The sequence below is a fragment of the Alternaria triticimaculans genome (assembly GCF_023758025.1).
Source record: "Alternaria triticimaculans strain BMP 0046 chromosome Unknown scaffold_8, whole genome shotgun sequence".
NCBI classification, from domain to species: Eukaryota; Fungi; Ascomycota; class Dothideomycetes; order Pleosporales; family Pleosporaceae; genus Alternaria; species Alternaria triticimaculans.
Genome location: NW_026055965.1, coordinates 553014 through 571394, shown reverse-complemented (window position 1 = coordinate 571394; position 18381 = coordinate 553014). Strand labels below are relative to the sequence as shown.

At 53.0% G+C, this 18381-nt stretch overlaps 5 protein-coding genes across 5 annotated transcripts; 3 read left to right on the top strand and 2 right to left on the bottom strand.

The window, feature by feature from the left end:
* Positions 1-40: 40 nt before the first annotated feature.
* Positions 41-2469, bottom strand: J4E78_006115 (uncharacterized protein; the record flags this gene model as incomplete). Its single annotated transcript, XM_049366729.1, has 7 exons — positions 41-624; positions 687-982; positions 1032-1617; positions 1666-2034; positions 2082-2141; positions 2195-2233; positions 2280-2469. The coding sequence occupies 7 exons, from the start codon at positions 2467-2469 to the stop codon at positions 41-43; spliced, it is 2124 nt and encodes a 707-aa protein (XP_049221435.1).
* Positions 2470-3513: 1044 nt separating this feature from the next.
* J4E78_006114 (uncharacterized protein) lies at positions 3514-6543 on the top strand (the record flags this gene model as incomplete). Its single annotated transcript, XM_049366728.1, has 1 exon — positions 3514-6543. One exon carries the CDS (start codon positions 3514-3516, stop codon positions 6541-6543), a length of 3030 nt encoding a protein of 1009 aa, XP_049221434.1.
* Positions 6544-7159: 616 nt separating this feature from the next.
* On the bottom strand, positions 7160-7847 carry J4E78_006113 (uncharacterized protein; the record flags this gene model as incomplete). The annotated part of the gene is made up of 3 exons (XM_049366727.1): positions 7160-7261; positions 7311-7660; positions 7757-7847. 3 exons carry the CDS (start codon positions 7845-7847, stop codon positions 7160-7162), a joined length of 543 nt encoding a protein of 180 aa, XP_049221433.1.
* Positions 7848-8656: 809 nt separating this feature from the next.
* On the top strand, positions 8657-9665 carry PCA2 (putative proteasome subunit alpha type-2; the record flags this gene model as incomplete). Its single annotated transcript, XM_049366726.1, has 4 exons — positions 8657-8700; positions 8753-8772; positions 8839-8889; positions 8941-9665. The coding sequence occupies 4 exons, from the start codon at positions 8657-8659 to the stop codon at positions 9663-9665; spliced, it is 840 nt and encodes a 279-aa protein (XP_049221432.1).
* A 708-nt stretch (positions 9666-10373) lies between these two features.
* J4E78_006111 (uncharacterized protein) lies at positions 10374-14726 on the top strand (the record flags this gene model as incomplete). Its single annotated transcript, XM_049366725.1, is given in 5 exon segments — positions 10374-10378; positions 10567-10693; positions 10705-10835; positions 10933-11945; positions 12112-14726. 5 exon segments carry the CDS (start codon positions 10374-10376, stop codon positions 14724-14726), a joined length of 3891 nt encoding a protein of 1296 aa, XP_049221431.1.
* Positions 14727-18381: the final 3655 nt, after the last annotated feature.

Below are 18381 nucleotides of genomic sequence, written 5' to 3'. Positions count from 1 at the left end.
ACCGAATCTGTGATCGCAGTATTGCGTCTAGATCGACTCTCTAGGTCTTCAGGATACTAGCAGCTACCAAAATCGCATCACTAGTCTTCTGCACCCACTCCTGCGCCAACTCCGCATCCTGATCAAACGTGATACTTTCCGTGATACCTGGGAACGTTACAGGCGCGTATCCTGTATCGCGCCCAGGAGCGAAGATAGTATGCTGATAGAACTCTCTGGTGGGCAGTCCACCCTGCGAAGTGAAGCCCCGGGAGAAGTCCCTCGCCTTGTGGTTCTGCACAGTGATGAGCTCCGTGTCATTCGCAGCAACAGCTTGATCTCTTAGATCGACAAACTCCTGGGCGGAGGTTTCGAATTGGGTGATAGCGGCAGTGAGGTTTGTAAGGTCAACGGTGAAGTTGCTGCTGCTGATATCCGTCTCGAGAGCTTCAAGGTAAGTGTTGAGCTCTGAGACGTAATCTGCTGGCTCAAGGGGCAGGACGGGGTCGGATACCATGTGGTACAAGAGGAGAGTGAGGAACTGGCCCATCGCCTTGTGGGTGACGAAGCCAGGGTCTCCAAACGTGGCCATCCAGTGGTAGGAGTCGTAGTTGCTGTGGTAAGGGTAAACGGGATCGTTTGGACCTAGAGATGGGTGTATGAAGTCAGTATCTGTCTCATACAATTTGTACAGAAATGTCACTGACCTCCGCCAGCACCCATATCGATGGATGCGATACCACGGTGGAGGAAAGCGGTATAGTCACTACCACTGCCGAGTACACCGACTTCACCGCTTTCGTGCGACCAGACATCGTACATGGTGAGACCGGTGTCGTTGCGGTAGGGGTACACGACCTTCTTCATCAGGCCGGTGGCGATGGCGTGTAAGTCTGGGGTTGCTGAAACGTCTGGGATTGGTCCACTGACAGCGACGTCGATGTTGAGGTAGGACACGGCGGCGTTCTTCAGCCAAGGGATGTACTCCTCCATCCACTCAGTACTATGATTTATCAGTACCCTGACTCGTTCATATAACATTTTAGTCTTACCTTCCAACAAGACCATACTCTTCGGCGTCCCAGCTGCAGAGTACAATGGTTCGCATTGGTTTCCAGCCTGTCTCGGCAAGAGCGCCGAAAGCCTTGGCCAGCTCGATAAGTACAGCGGATCCGGAATTGGGGTCGGCGGCACCGCCAACAATCCAAGCGTCACGATGGTTGCCCACAATGACGACCTCGTCTTCGTTCGTACCGTTGATGATGCCGACTGCGTTCCAGATGGTACCGTAGGTGTCGTTCATTACATTGCTCAATGAAAGCGATGCGCCGGATCCCTCGCCAGTGAAGTAGTCTACACCGGGGATAGCACCAACCCACCGCGTCCTGTTGACCTCGGTGCCGTTGGTTCCAAAGCCGTTGAGGGCTTGGAGAAGCGGTTGAGCCTCGATCCAGGAGATAGGCAGTGATGGAATTTGCGGGGTGATGTCGGTGCGATCTGCGCGTGGGGAGTCTGGCTTGGAGACGTAACCTGGAGTAGTTGGGTCGCCGGGATACGTAGACAAGAACTGGACAGATCCGCGTTGAACGGTTGAAGGGTTCCTCGCTCCGCCGTAGGGGTATGGAGCCACTCCCTTCGCTGAAAATTGTTAACGGGTAGTTTTGGAAAGAGGTCAAACACGCTCACCTTCAGTCATATTGCCGTCATCACCAGGATCGGTGAAGATCACAGCACCGATCATGCCGTGATCTTGTGCATTCTTGACTTTCAGCCCACGGAATGGTCCACCGTACTTTGCTAGAGCGATCTTGCCCTCAAGTTCGACACCAAGAGCTTCGAGGCGGTCAAAGTCGACCTGCTGGCCTCTTCCGACGTAAACGTATTCTGCAGATGCGTTGCCTGTGAAGCTGTAGCCATGGAAGACGGGGACACTGTTGGGATAGCTGGTGGTCTCGTCCTCTTCCAGTACATCTTCCATGAGGGTCGGGGTGTAAGTACTACCGTTGGAATAGGTAAGCTGTAGCGAGTTCGATACAGGATAGTTGAGGAAGACATCTGCGTCTTGTTAGTGCCTGCCGCAACGATTATCAACACTTTCATACAGTATTCGTCGAGCCTTGATGTGAAGCCATATTCAGACCATTTGTCAGCTGTCCACTGTGCTGTGCCAAGGATTAGTTGCATGTCGGATCGGTCCGGGAAAGGCTTCAAATACCCATTGACTCGTTCTGACCGGCCAAATGCTGGCCATGAGCTGCATTTTGTTAGCATACACTTTGTATCGAGCCCGAGAGCCATACTATAGTAGTACGACCATTCCGATATCGAGACGGAATCGAACGAGTTCAGCAAGATCTCCTCATTAGGCGTCAAGGCTGGAGGGAAGACGGATTGCCTCTTGACATGCTTATGCGGGTGATGGAAGAATGCACGTTCACGCTGACAGGCTTGAGCGCCAATGGCAGCGAGCGCTAGAAGTGCTGTTCTCATATTGACTGACAAATGCACACTTCACAGAGACAGAAGGGTACCGAACAACGATAGGTTGCATGGTACTTTAAGTACTCGCAGGCAGTTCCGTCGGCGTTCGGTACGATAACGTCAAGGCTTCCATTCCGAGGATAGCTGCTTCTACTGAACCTGGCGAGTTCCCTGCTCTCTCGTGCCATCGTATCCCGACATGCGGGTAGCTGTAGCTGGACGCAGGCACTGCGTAACCGCGAGGTATACAGGCAATTGGCTAACGCACTCCGGAAGGTCGAAGAGATATGAACGCGGGGCGGAGCATTAAGGTGCTTGGCAGAGAGGAATGACGATATAGGTGGTGGGGTAGCTTCTGAAATGAGGAAGAGATGCCGCTTCGATGCACGTATCTTCTGCGGTCAAAATCTGACGGTCAGATAGCAGATCGGAAAAGTGCGCATACCGACGCCGCCGTTCCGTGCACGTCGCCAGAGGCTGACCCGAAAGCCGTCCGAAGAAAAGTAACGGTGGTGGAAAGTATAATATGGTTCTGCGTAGACGGCACAGAGCAGAGGATGGCCGGTTGAAGTTGAATGCGGGGGAGTGCGGAGACGCGTGATGGGCGCGTCCTTATTCCGCGATGCACTTGGCAGCGTAGAAGAGACAGAATTAGAGCTCAGGAATGATGAACGGAGCATCTCACTTATATGTTTTCTGCGGTCCATCAAGGTACCATCTCAATGCGATGTCACGCAATGTTGGTGAGGGCGCAGGAGTCGAGTCCGAAAGTGATCTACGGCTAGCACGCTTTTGGGCTTAGTCATATCGAAAGGCGGGTGAACCAATGCAAGAGTGCACGGCGCAAGATGTTCGGCGAAGACTGCGTCAGTCAATAAACATTGGGCTGCCGGCAGCGCAAACACGGCGGCAACAGGAAGGAGACAAAGGACACGATTTACTGACCGTCGCATTGATAGCGACAAAGCCAGCCGCACCTTCTCTGTCTGAGACTCGTCTCCTTTGTACCTTCCCTGTCACCAGTCGCTCTTTCAACTTTTGCCAACCGCCATCATGGACGTCTTTCGGTCGCCTATGCGCATGATCCCGCCCCTCACACCCCGTCGCGTCCCATCACCAGCCATGTCGCCCGCCGGCAGACGAGGCAGAACGTATGGCAGCTCGGAAGAGACCCGCCTCCGCGACCTGTCGCCCGAGACGACCCTCCGCGCCTTCACACAAAAGCCCATGCCGTTCGACACAACACGCGACGAATACAAAATGTTTTCCTGCATCGAGACTCTCACCGCCGCCGAGAGGGACTTGGGATCGCGCGTCGCAAAGGCGGCGCAGCGGCTGAAGATATGGTGCGCCGAGATTGAGCAATGGGGGTGGTCGGGCAGCTTCGAGCAGCCCAGCGCCCAGGTCCGCGAGCAGAGGAGGAAGAGCATCGAGCTGCGCATCAGGGAGCACGTCGCCGATTCCGACATGGGCAATGTCATGCCGCCATTAGAATACTGGGGTTCGATGCTGTCGGTCGAGGTGGAGCAACACGAGGCGCGCCTCGACGACATCGCCGACGAGATGCTGAAGCTTGATGTCGAAGAGCTGAAGGAGCACGTGCTGGATATGCACCCGGCAGGCAGGTCGAGGCCGTCCTCTGCGGGCTACGAGGCCAATCGCCAGCACTACAAGGTCATGGACGACTTCTCCTTTCTCATCACCCAGACCCTCCTATCCGCCCTACCGCACCACGCCCAGCTCAAAGCCCGCCTAAGCACGTGGACCGCCCGCGTCTCCATCCTCCGCGAAGCCCCGCGTTACACCAGCGAACTCGATACGGCGCAAGAAGCTATGCGGCTAGGCTGGGATGCCATCGAGGCGCCAGCAGACACGTCCGACGCTGCATTTGAGCAGTGGAAAAAGGCAGTAGACACCATATCGCTTGTGCTTCATCAGAAGGTCAGCGACTTGGGGAGGCAACTAGACAAGATGCTCGACACACTCGAAGGACAGGAGGACAGTCTACCCGAGGACTGGATAGACGTCTTTGAAACTACAGAGAATGACTATGGGCAATGGAAACACGAATCAAGAAGGAGGATAATCGATCTCGAGGTTCGGAGACGGGTGGAAGGTTTTAACACTACCGGGAAGGGCGCCCCTGAACCTGCGCTACAACCAGAGGTCGATGCGGGTACGACTACGCATACAAGCGGCGAGCGGGTATTGACAACAGCATCCTCATCAGTCAATGCTGGTAACGATGTGTCCATTATCGCACCCACTGCGGCTGTGCAATCCGCTACTACGTCCAGATTGGATGCTCTCAATGCTCGAATCGACTCTGTCGCATCTACACTCCAATCGCCACCACCGAAGCTTGCTTCGCAGAGCAGCCGCCAGAACGCCATGCAGGATGACTACTTCAGTGCGCCCCAGCGTGGGATCTTCTCTGGAGACTATGCCATGAACGCATCGAGCAGCAGTAACTCAACACTTCATACCTCCATCGGCTCCAGCAACGCACGACAAGTCTCGGGTGAGACCGATGTTACCGAACACGAGCTGGCACAAGGTTTCGCGTCACCATCGAAGTCCCCTACTGCGACCACACATCTAGAGAAGATGAGCTTCGAACCAGGACCGGCCTCTGTTGACGAAGACTCGGAGTTCGAAGAAGGCGACACTGTTGTACAGTACGATCTTGATGAAGGCCCCGAAGAAGTCGCCATCCATACAGAGACTGACGACCATTCATCCCAAGCATCTTTACAAGGCAGGCCCAAACCTCTGGCGCTTTTCGGCAATCCCACGATTACAAAGAACGATGGACAGGACAGCCCCGTTATGGAGCCTCCTCAAACGCCGCGATCATGGAGAGGCAGTCTTAGTTCGCTGTCCACAGATATGTCGCCTGATTCAAGCCCACCTAGTACCATCGAGGAGTCTCCTTCAGTCCGAAACGCCACTAACCGTTCTATGAGAGCGCCACGCCCTGAACTGAATGCAGCCATGGCGAAGCGTCGGCCAGTCAAGACTACTACCACTGCTGATGACACATCAAGCGCTCCATGGCCACCGACGCACTTTGCTCAGAAAGCGAACAACAGCGCTGAAGAACTTGAGCGAAAGATCTCCGACATCCTCACGACTATCCCCGCCCACATTAGGCTTAGATCAGGCCCAGGCCCCGATGCGCCCGAAGTCAAGTCAGCGCGTGGCCTTCTCGCGAAAAGTAGTCGTGGATATTTACGCGCAGCTCGCTCAGTCAGCGGCCTCAAGTCTCCTGAGCTCACACTGTCCCCTGCAAAGACTGAATTCGAGTTGAACAACGCTGCTTCAGGACGGAGGTCGGCTGCAGCTGCGAGAGGCGACAACGATATCAAATTGTATCATCTCACACAACCTGGCAAAGAACAGCCGATCAAGCTGTTCATCCGCCGCGTTGGCGAGAATGGCGAGCGTGTCATGGTGCGTGTCGGCGGTGGTTGGTCTGACTTAGGCGAGTACCTGCGCCAGTACGCCGAGCACCACGGCCGCAGGACAGCAAGCGAAGGCAAATTTGAGGTACTGGGTCTGGAGGTGAAGAACCCCGATACTTCGCCGACGAGACCTGACAGCAGGGCGAGTAAGATGGAAAGACGCATCAGCGTTGGCTTTCCTCTGGCCAGCCCATCCACCACACCCGTCAAGTCATCTGGTCTAGCCTTTACAAGCGACGAAGCGCCACCGCCGATGCCCAGCTTCATTCCTGGAACACCAGGTGCCACTACTGAAGACCCGACGATACCCTCGACAACTTCGTCTCGCAGTTCCTGGCAGGGTAGGGAAGTCGGAATGGCGGGCCCATCAGCCAAGAAATTGGATCTCAGCGGCGAGAAGCTGGAGTGGATTGAGGGCATGATGAAGCAGGCTCGCACCGTGAGCAGCAACGTCATTACCTCAAGCCATCCAAATTTCGAGCGCACCGACAGTAGGAGTGACAGTCGCCCTGGCAGCGCTGTAGGGGGAAAGAAGACAGAATTTGGTGATTTAGGCAAGGTTGGTGCGACCAAGCGTGTCTTTATGAAGGGTGGTAAGCCCGGTTTGGGCGATCACTAGGTGAAAGAAAAAGAGAGAGAGAAGAGGTGGCTTTTAATATTCTACATTGATACCCTGGGCCTATATATTGTATTGTACTTTTTCTCGTTTGTTCACGGTTGGATCGGATTGGTACAGTTGGGTTCGGTTTGGTTTGGGCGTATGGTATCGCAGAGCAATGCCATTATAGACGGGCAGGCTTCGCAGCATATCTTAGCTGAGGTACATACCCCATGGCGTTATTTGGGATTCATAGATGGCAGCGTCACTAGCAAGTGATGAAGGGGGCGCGCGATTTCATTTGTGATTCCCAAGAATTAATTCATTACAAGTTTTGATAAGATGTGCCAAAGGCCTGTTTTCGTTCAAGCCACAGAGAGGATGCTCCAGGAGCAGGCAAGGTAGACGAAATGAGTGCCAATGGCAGGTAGCTCCACGTTCCACAAAGCCGACGAGCACAAAACGCGCAATGTCGATATGGAGGTCGTGGGCTGGTTCGATCTTCGCACGTAGACTAATCGACACAGTATTGAGGAATAACTTGTGGCAATTTAAGAAAGTGCGGAATTTGGAAAGTGTAGAACCAAGCATTGAGTGGAGGAAAACCGAAAAGCGACTGCATGCATTTCAGTCATGGCTATTCGTCATCGTCATCATTGTCACCTTGGACATCCATGACACGCTCGCCAGCTTTCTCAAGCGTTCGGCGACTCCATACACGGACTCCTTTGTATACTGCCTGGTCATTGTCAGCATTTGCACAATAATGTTCATCGCTTTCCACGTACCGCTAGAAATGTGCCAACACCGATGAGGATGATGATCCAGCTGACCTGCTCATATCTGTCTCGACCGGTCGTTCGACCTCGACCGCCTCCAATCCTGAAGTAAGATAGTGGGCTGGCGATGAGGACTTTCAAGAAACCAAGCACACCCATGCTAGCGAAGCCTTTCGCAAAGTGCTCGTACCAAGTGGCCGACTCATCCTCGTAGTAATAAGCGTAGTCAGATTCCGACGAGGAAAAGGGGGAGAAAAGGCTCCATGGGTCCAGATACAGGTTGATAATAGGATCTGCAACGAAGCCGAGGATGAACACGATGGATATCAATATAATGGCAGTCAAACCAACCTGAGCAGCTATAGTCCATATTAGCACTGCTCTGTTAAAGTGAAATGGAATACATACCAGCGCTGCCTATGAAACGCCCAACTCCTAAACGCGCAAGTCGGTACTTGAAGCCACAAGTCGGACACTGCCAGTAGTTCCTACGCCCATAGCTAGGGTCTGCATGCCTCCAAGCTTGCAAACAAGCTTCATGAACATACTTGGATGATCCCTTACACATACATGGACGGATCAGACGGCCACTTTCATCTTCGTACACAACGTTGGACGACTGTAAGAAGCCAGGAAGGCTTTGTGAGGGAACATTGAATGTCGGCTGAACTGTCTCGAGGCAGATTCTGCATTGTCTGGGCGGCCAGTGGGTGCGTCTTGAGCTGTGCGACTGCGATGAGGAGTTGTCGCTAGTATTGGAGGTGGCTGAAGGTGGCGGTTGCGATGTGGAACCTGTGGAGGGGGATGTCGCGTGGGCGGGTTCTGTCTTGGGCGCGTCATCAGGCCAGTACCAGCCTGGCATGGCCTGATATCCGGACGAAGAAGACATGGCGGGGTGTGAAACTGTAAAGGTACAAGGCGGAGGTTAATGCAGCTCTTACCAGTGATATAGCATGTGGGTAGGCATGAGATGACGAAGTGATCAATCAGGAAGCCGCGGGGAAGACATTCGCCAACTTAAGTGTCTCGGTAGTGCGGATCATGTTCCGACACCGCCTCCTTGGGCGGTATGACACTAGGGCCACGGTGGCAGGATGTTGTAAACGGGGTGGTGATGCAGAGGAGCAGTTCTGGAAGCTCAAAGAATTCGGGGTTGCAGCTTCCTCAGACAAACCGGAACTGTGGTTACGCCGAGCGCCGGTCTTGGCGCTTCCGGCGACGAAGCTCTGGGTAGCCTGGAGCTCTAGCAGATCGCCTCCAGTACCCGCGTCGTCTACCAACCCCACTGAACGTCCTCCCGCCGCCGACTACGCCCCTTCCTATATACCGCCTCTAGATTTTGTCAAGCAACCGTCATGGCGGACCGATACTCCTTCTCCCTGACCACTTTCTCCCCCAGGTAAACACTGCGCTATCGATTACGCACGACATGTTTGCTAACATTCATGTAGCGGAAAGCTGGTACAAATCGGTACGCGGCCCAGGGATATGACGATTCCCGCCTTCTTGTAGCAGACAGCATCTAATACCTGAACAGAGTATGCCTTGAACGCCGTCAACCAGGGTGTTACCTCACTAGGAATCAAGGGTGCGTTATATCGTTCATTAGCCCCCCAACAGCGCTGACTAGAGCTCGCAGCCACCAACGGCATTGTCCTCGCTACCGAGAAGAAATCGTCATCGCCGCTCATCGACTCGCAATCGTCATCGAAGATCAGTCTCATAACACCCAACATCGGTATGGTCTACTCGGGCATGGGTCCTGACTACCGCGTTCTCGTCGACAAGGCTCGCAAGGTCTCACATACCGGCTACAAGCGCGTCTACAACGAATACCCACCCACAAGGATATTAGTACAGGATGTGGCGCGAGTGATGCAGGAGGCTACACAGTCTGGAGGTGTCAGGCCGTACGGTGTCAGTCTGCTGATTGCTGGATGGGACGATGGTATCGAACCTGAGGCCGAAGGCAAGAGCGAAGAGCAGACGAGCGAAGAGAAGAAGAAGGTCAGCGGAAAGACTGGTGGAATCCTCAAGGGCGGACCAAGTCTCTACCAGGTCGACCCCAGCGGCAGTTATTTCCCTTGGAAGGCTACGGCCATAGGAAAGAGCGCGACAAGCGCCAAGACCTTCTTGGAGAAGCGCTACACCGACGGTCTCGAGCTCGAAGACGCCATCCATATCGCCCTGCTCACCCTCAAGGAGACCATAGAAGGAGAGATGAACGGCGAGACCGTTGAGATTGGCATTGTCGGACCGCCAGAGGAGAGGCTGCTTGGTACTGAGGGTGTCGAGGGAGCCGTCGGACCGCGATTCAGGAAGTTGAGCCCGTCCGAAGTTGAGGACTACCTCACCAACTTGTAGAGGTAGAAGGTTATGACACAGCACCATCCTGCTCCGAGTCGGTACAGATGGACTTGGTGCTAAGGGCATGAAGCGACTTATGTAGCATTTACGAAAATGATGTCTTGAAATGCCTAATACTTGATCCCATTGGTTCGTAGACAGTGACGCGACAAACCCAATTGGGTTGTTTGTGCAACAACGAGAGCAGATAGAAGTACGTGAGGGGTTCTGCATTTCGATTGTCCGCGGTCAGAACACGGCCAAGCTAGCACCCTGTCGCCTTTGAGCACTGAGACCCAACACCAAGTTGGTGACTTTCAACGCTTTTTAACTTGTGTCGCATCATCTCGATTTACAAATGGATTCGCCAATGCAAGATGATAACGATGCTGAAGCCCCTCCTGCTGTGCCCAGTGAGGCGTTCCAACTGCGAGGTTATCAGGCTGAGATGGTGGAAGAGAGCATGAACGGCAACGTCATTGTGGTCATGGACACAGGCTCAGGAAAGACGCACATGTAGGGAGAAGAATTTCGCTATGAGAGAATTTTACTGACAAGTCTGCAGAGCCATCGAACGGACACGAGCGGAGTTGGAGACGTGCGAGCCCGACAAGGTACGGATACCTGCCGCTAAGTCCCCACACTAAACTTCATCTCACCGAATTCGGGACGCATTTTAGATCGTCTGGTTTCTAGCACCCACAGTTACACTATGCGAGCAGCAACATGAGGTCTTCCAGTCTCATTTACCTGGACTCGGATACCAATTGCTTTGCGGAAGAGATGACGTTGATCTCTGGACCACTCAGGCGCAGTGGGACAGCGTTTTGGATCACATCCGCATCGTAATTTCAACACACCAGTAAGTCCACAGCATGGGCGCAAGAGAAGCCACACGCGCCTGCTGATACGTTTGCAGGGTATTGCTTGACGCACTCACACACGGATTTGTTAAGCTGAGCAAGCTGGCTTTGTTGATTTTTGACGAAGGCCAGTCTGTTGCGTTGACAAGAGAAGGCCCCGCTAACATTCTGCAGCGCATCACTGTACTTTGAAGCACCCAGCAAATCTGATCATGTCCAATTTCTATATGCCTCAATTGGATAATGGTGGCAAGTCGCTGCCCAAAGTTCTTGGGCTGAGTGCAAGCCCTGTTATGAAAGCAGCAGCCACCGAGCAGGGTCTCCAGTAAGTTTGGCTTGTTTGGACGCGGGTACTATTCTGATCTTTGTAGGGAGATAGAGCGGAACCTGCACGCCACCGTAAGGACACCAAAGCTTCATAGGTCCGAACTCATACGGCATGTTCACAGACCGGAGTTACTTCAGGTCAACTACTCGTTAAACGTTCCAGGGCAACAGCATTCTCAACTACTTATCGCGTTGCAGCATGCATTACGCACATATGATCTTGCAAAGGATCCGTACGTCGTCGCATTATTGGACCAACAAAAGCATGGCTTCGATGTCTCTCGCCAGCTGAACAAACTGTGGAATAGCAATAAGACTTATTGCCTCGACCAGTTGAAACAGCTGGTGTCTAAAGCTGAAGCCATGGCAGACGAGCTCGGAATCTCGGCAATGGAGTACTACGTACACCAATGCATTGGCAAATTCGAAAAGACAACTTGCGGCTCGGATCAACAACTACTGGATTTGACCACCAATGAGCGACAACATCTCCTGAGCATATTCCAAGGCCTTCCCCTTCAGAATCCTGCACCTTCACCTGCTACCATCATCGAGAAGATGTCCCACAAAGTTGAAAAGCTTATCGACACTCTGGTCGCTGAAGCCAATGGCACCCCAGGCTTTACCGGTCTTGTATTCATTGAACAGCGAGTCTGGGTAGCATCAATTGCTGAAATTTTAGCATGCCACCCACGAACCAAGGATCTGTTGCGGGTAGGGACATTTGTCGGTACGTCGCAGACAAGCAAGCGCAAAACAAACGTATGCGCCCTGGCAGAACCAGCCAACCAACAAACCACGCTTGACGACTTCCGTGCTGGGGTCATTAATCTCGTCCTGGCTACAACCGTTCTTGAAGAAGGCGTCGACGTATCTAGTTGCCATCTCGTGGTATGCTTCGAAAGACCCAAGAATCTGAAAAGCTTTGTTCAGCGACGCGGAAGAGCGAGGCGACAAGAGTCGCGTTACTTCATTCTCGTCCCAGATACTGGCGAAACACGATCTTTAACATCGTGGCAAGGGCTTGAAGCTGAGATGAGGAGAGCGTATGAAGACGATAAGCGCAAAGTTCAGGTGGCTCAGGAGGCAGAACAGAAGGACGAGGTGGGTGAGCGCTACTTCAGTGTCCCAAGTACCGGGTGAGTGAGAAGCCTTTACTAGCAGCGTTTGCTTTCGTACCTTGCCCAATCGGCCTTCACTTACTGGAGACACTAGTGCATTGCTGACTCTGGATAACGCGGCTCAACATCTCTACCACTTCTGCGCGCGTTTAGGGGGCAACGCCTACGTCGACACGCGACCTGAAATCGACTTTACCAACACCCTGGGGCGGATCACTGCTACTATTACGCTACCAATTTCTGTCGACCCTACTGTAAGGAAAGCTAAGAGTCTGCAGTCGTGGAGCACCGAGCGAATGGCTCAGAAAGACGCCGCCTTTGAGGCATATAAGGCTCTTTACCTGCACGGATTGGTAAACGAGAATCTACTCCCCGTCCAAGAAGAGGGAGACGACAACGCGGCCCAATACCAGATTCCAGACGATCGCCCATCCCTTGTACCTGTTTCTCAAACTCTCGATCCGTGGGCGGTGGTTGCGCAATCTCATGAATGCGAACCTGACTTATGGTACCGCACCTTGCTTGAGGTGAAGACGCCAGGGGAGGAACCGATGCGCATGATACTACTAACACCAGCTCCCATGCATGAGATTTCTAATATCTTACTGCACTGGAACGAATCGAAGCAGTACACTGCTACAACCTCCGCTCTTTACGGTGCATCTTTGGTCGACATCGACATTGATCTGTTACGCTCCATCACGTGGAAGATTTTGCGCTCGGTTTTCGGAGCACACATCATCAAAGGGGTCGACGACTTTCTCTGTCTACTTGCTCCATGCGACTCATCGGGATATATGATGACAGAGAACGAGCTCTACGAATGGAATGCGACAACGGAAGGCCAGCGCCCAGCATCCAAAATTCTGGCTCAAGGAAACCTGGACATATCGAACTGGGGTCTGACTTCCTTGCAAGGAGACCTCCGGAAGTTCATGCCCATGTCTATCGAGCTTCCAGAGTCCCCAGACCTGACAGGCATTGACGAAACCCTGATACAAGTTGTGCGTTTGCCCAAACGTCGAGACTTTTTACATGCGGTATTTGAGAACGCAAACAAGAGCGAAGCGTATACCAAAGTAGAGAGTCTACTAGCTTCATCATGTCTTGTTGAAGCTCTTCCGACTAGATACGCCATTCTGGGCTTGTTGTTACCATCGATCCTGCACAAGCTTGAGGTATACATGATCGCGGATACACTTCGAACGACGATTCTCCAGCCAGCTGGATTCGAGGCATCGGACCTTCCAGTCATCATCACAGCACTTACTTCATCCGCGGTTGACAAGCGCGACAACTACCAGAGGATGGAATTCCTTGGCGACTGTATTTTGAAGTTCGTCGCTTCGCTTCATCTGATGGCTGCAAATCTCATCATGCCCGAAGGTATTCTCACTGGGAAGAAAGGCAAGCTTGTCAGTAACGGCTACCTGGCACGAGCTACACTTGCTGCGGGCTTAGACAAGTTCATCTTCTACAAGAACTTCACCGGCGCAAAGTGGAAGCCGCGATACATTAGTGATACACTCGCTGATAGCGCGCCGCCGACTAAGCAAGAGAAGTCATCGAAGCTCATCGCCGACGTCATAGAGTCGCTCATTGGTGCTTCGTATCTGATCGGTGGCTTCCCCAAAGCGTTCGCATGTGTGCAAGCTCTCCTACCGCTAGAGAAATGGACGCCTATCCCGGAAGCGAACGAGATACTCTACAACGCGGCCCCCTCTCAAGACACAGTAACAAACTTGGCCCTGGTGGAGAAGCTACTTGGTCACACGTTCAACAAGAAGGACCTCCTACTAGAATCTCTCACCCACTCTACGTTCCGCGGCCCAAACGTGCACTGCTCGTACGAGCGTTTTGAGTTTCTAGGAGACGCAGTGCTCGACTACATCATCTCGAAGAGGCTCTACGCTCATGAGTCGAGGCTGCCGCATTGGAAGATGCATGGCGTCCGAACAGCAATGGTAAACGCGGCGTTCTTGACTTACTGTATGTTCGAGACTACGGTAGCGGAAGAGTTGACCAACAAGTCCACCTTCCAGCCAGAAGTGCATCATAGAGCTCTGTGGCAGTTCCTTCGATCTTCAAGCCCAGAGCTCATCGCCGGGCGGACTGCAGCCCTGCAACAACATAACGAGGCACGTCATGCGATCGCTACAGCTCTAGCGCACGACAACCGCTTCCCGTGGCATGCGCTCTCGCTCACTGACCCACCCAAGTTTCTCTCTGATATAGTTGAGAGCGTGATCGGCGCCCTCTACATCGATTCTCAGGGCTCCATCCCCGTGTGCGAGGAGTTTGTCCGTCGTCTGGGTATCCTGCCATGTCTCGAGCGCATTCTTCGGGATGGTGTGGACTGCTGGCATCCGAAAGAGCGGATCAACACGCTTGCGGCGGATAAGGGTATCAAGTACGTCCGGGTCACGAGCGACCAAGGCAAGTCTGGTAAAGGAGCGAGTAGCCCGGAGAAGGGGTATAGGGTACAGGTGAGAATTGGCGGGAAGGATGTGGGAGGTGTGGTCGAGGGAGTCAAGAGGTTGCAGACTGAGACTATCGCTGCCTGGAAGGTTATCGCGCTGCTTGAAGGCGCAGCTGATGATTCTGTACCAACGAAGGCAGCAGAGGGTGAAGAAGAGGAAGATGAAGAAGACGAGGAAGATGGGGGTGTTGCTGTTGTACCAACGACGGCAGCCGAGGAGGACGAATCAGACGAGGAAGATGAGTTCTTCGATGCTGAAGAAGGCGGTGGAGTCATGTTGGAGATTTGATGCGTAGAGGGGGGAGTCATGCTGGAGGGTGCTGAACAGACGGTGGCCTATCACGTATGATAACGCACTGGTCTTTGCTAGCCGGTTGATCACACTCTCATCTCTACCGCCCCTTGTGTAGATTGTGGCTCACTGGATATTTCCACGCCTATCATATTCCATAGAAGCTCATTGTTGCCTACGACTGTCAACATGTCAGTACCGGTTTTGGCCCCCATGCAGTGAGGCAGTGCCTCTGGACTATACTTTGGTTCCCCGCATCCTTTCACCCTTCCTCGAACCTAATTGAGGTCTCGTAACAACCATTTGCGGTGTTTCAAGCGCTTATAGAGTATCCTAGATACCCCTCTAGCATACGGAGGCGTTGCCGAGACGTAGTCTGCCCAATGGTAGTTATCGCTTATAGACGATAACGCATTGTTTCCTTTTGCACAATGACGATGACCTTTGCACGGTGATTGTGATTGGTACTGCGCCGTACATCAAAGGAAGCGTTCACGAGTTAAATCTCCGAGGAAGTCTTTGCCAAGACGTGTAGGGTGTGGTCTGGAGTCGGCAACGCCGAGCATCCTGACCAGAGGAAAGGTGCAGCCTCGAGAAGACGGCTCGTGCCTATCGCCAGCGGCAAAGTAGCTTTTGCCACTGTTCACTCCCATGTCCCCCTCTTATAGCTTCCTAGCTGTGTTGCCAATCGCTGGGGTATTCGGCCCATTTCGTCTTCCAATTGTCACTGTCAACCACTCATCCCTACCACCCAAGGTATGCTTCCTCTTCTACAATGACAAATACGTCGCTTATCGATAGCATTTATCCCGATTAGCCAAGTTCGTGGCTGAGGGTCGCGGTTGTCGCATCGAGCGAGCCGTGCGGCACGGTTGTGGAGGAGGAAGTTTGAAGCGCGTTTATGCGTTGGATGCAGCTTGAGGAAACAGAACGAAACGAAGCCAAAAGCTTTGGATCCTCTGCCTGAATTCCCTCCGAAGATAGATATCCGCTGGATGATATATTCCTTCGTCAGTTCGGCCGTGGCGTCAGTCATCGGATCGGTATGGCGGCTTGGAGCGCTGAAGTCACCCGGTGCGAGTAGTGTTCTCACTGGCTCGAGATTGCGCCATTAGAGTGCTCGAGGGTATGATTCTGCCTTGCGAAGACCAAACAGGTAGTTTGATCCCTTCTTCGATTTGTATGTTCGGAGTCTGGCGTCGACAGCTTAGGAACTTGCTCCGAGAAGCCTGTGCTCTAGCATAGTCCCCAAACCCAGACGTAAGTCTTGCATCCTACAATACAAGCACTGAGCTATACAGACTCTAGCTTCAACTACCATGGAAAGCGCGAGAATATGTTACCCTAGGCTTTGTAAAAGATACGTGGTTGTAGTATCTGTTGCTTCCGACACGGGAGCCAGCGCTCACACGACCCTAAAGTCTCGGCAACTCAGTCTTCTCGGAAGCTGCCTAAGGCAGTACCAGTGAGCCCTTGATATCTTTGTGCCCTTGCAATGCCCTCGGATGCCTGGCTGGTCTCTCGGTGTAGGTACTTGTTGAGGGTAGTCGTATGATACCATAAAACCGACCGGCCTCAGGTCCGACAGCGCGGCAGGTCCCCTCAGCTCTACCCGGGAAGCTGGTATGTATGTCTCATTCAACAGCCATCGGGCCGTATGGCATGTTGTGTATGGGTAATAGACCCTATGCAGAGTCATTGGATGGATGCGGATAAAATGACGTGCCGGTCAAGGAGAGTTCGGGCTGATGCCAGGTATCTGTTGAGCATCTTGTGATGTAGCGGTATTGATCAGCGGTCTATACAAGAATCCATAGCTCGGAGGGAGCCAATTCACTCACCCTTAGCGCCATGTTGGATTGCAAGCACTTGACAGGTAGCACTGTTGCTTCCAGGGGAGGCTATATGTGTGGGTCCGATGTAAGACATGTCGATGATACTCGGAGCGGAATACGTAAGCTTTTTTGGCTGGTAGGGCTGTTGGAGTGGACCCAAAATCCGATGCCTCAGGCTGTCCGGTGTTGTTGCAATATGTAATCGGTGTGTGCGGCGCTTGCCAAAAGGGCCGGCTCGGCACAGCCGAATTGAAGGGCAGAGCGGAATAGGCATCGCACGATAGGTGTTGCGGGAGAAATTATGTTGTCAGAGCGGCTCCGGGAGTTGCAGACTAGTGTGGCGGAGGCACAGTTGAGGTGGTTTCCTTCCGACGCTCCGTTGTGGTGAGGCGCTCGTGGTGCCGTGTGGCGTATTCGCTGTTCTGACAAGACTGCCTGACGGCCACTTCCCGGGCCCGAACATCAATGCAATGTGACTGCTCTCGGTAGGGGCGAAAATTACCTAGCTACCGTTGCTCTGTCTAGTGATCTTTGATTGAGGCGCGGAAACCGCATAGCAAGACTCGATGGAGAAAAATATCTTGTGTAACTATAAAGCGCGCAGTATCTTCGATACGAAATATATAACTACGGAACAGCCATCATTTTTTCAGACCTTCATCTTGCAAGATATCGAGATTCGACACCTACTTCCAATCGTCTCTTCATCCTCTCTCCAGCTTCATCATGTCGTCTTGTTCAAACCAAATGCCACAGTCGTCTACTGGTGGCAGACCTACCGGCGCGACAGGTGGTGGCTACAACAAATATCCATGCCCAAACTGGCAGCAGGCAGGTCACCCATCAAATTACAACTTCGTCGACCAAAAGGATCAGCTGTGCGCTCATTGCATGGTCAGTATATCAGTTCCACGGTTTCGCACTGCGCTAACCATTCTATCAGTGCGCACCCCGCCGGCGCTGAAAGGAAGCATCTTGCAACATCAGTGCAAATGGGCTTGGAGAGTCGCAGTCGTGCTTTTTTTCAACACGTGGCGAGGGCGTTTTCAGTTCTTGTGCGGTACTATTTGGGTTCTATTTGGGTGTTTGTTGAGTCAAGTGACGATGTTTAGATCAAGCTGCACTGCTTGAGTTGACGCGAGTTTAATGGAATGGAAGCTGATTGCGCATGTTTCTCCTCCCCACCTTGCAAGTCAGTGTCATTGTCCAGCACCGATCGCATTTCTTGCACTCATCATGCTGCAGCTGATCCACTCCGAGCGTTGACTTGTCTACATGGCACCCCATGATCAGGATTCGCATACCTGCGGAAGGAGCTGCTTGTGGTAAGAGTATCTGACGTCAAAGCGGCATCCGCACCCCAACTAGGGATACTGCGAGTGCCTTCGTCCTTCGTTTCAACTATCTACGCCTCGCACTGCAACGGACCGAGCCTGAGCTTCCATGGCTGGAAGGCTATGCGGGCGTCTACTCTTGGAATCGGCAGATGGCGCGAGAATTCTCAGCAGCGGCGGCGACAGGTGGACCCCCAACCAACACCCACGTTAATCAGCGCCTTAGCCGGTTCCTCATCAGCCGTGATTGATCGACGATGGATGCACAATGATCAGGCGGGGCAATAACCGAGGGAATCCGCTTTCTCTGTTGAGAGTGCACGATTGCAACGGAAGGGGCGTCCAATCGGTCTAGCTAAACCCTCGAATCGAGAGAACTGATGAGCCGAAGAAGCCGGACAATCACCAGTACCACCAAGATTGCTCATGTTTGGCATCCCGTATTATGATGCTATACCAGCTGATATGCATAAGAGAGTACTC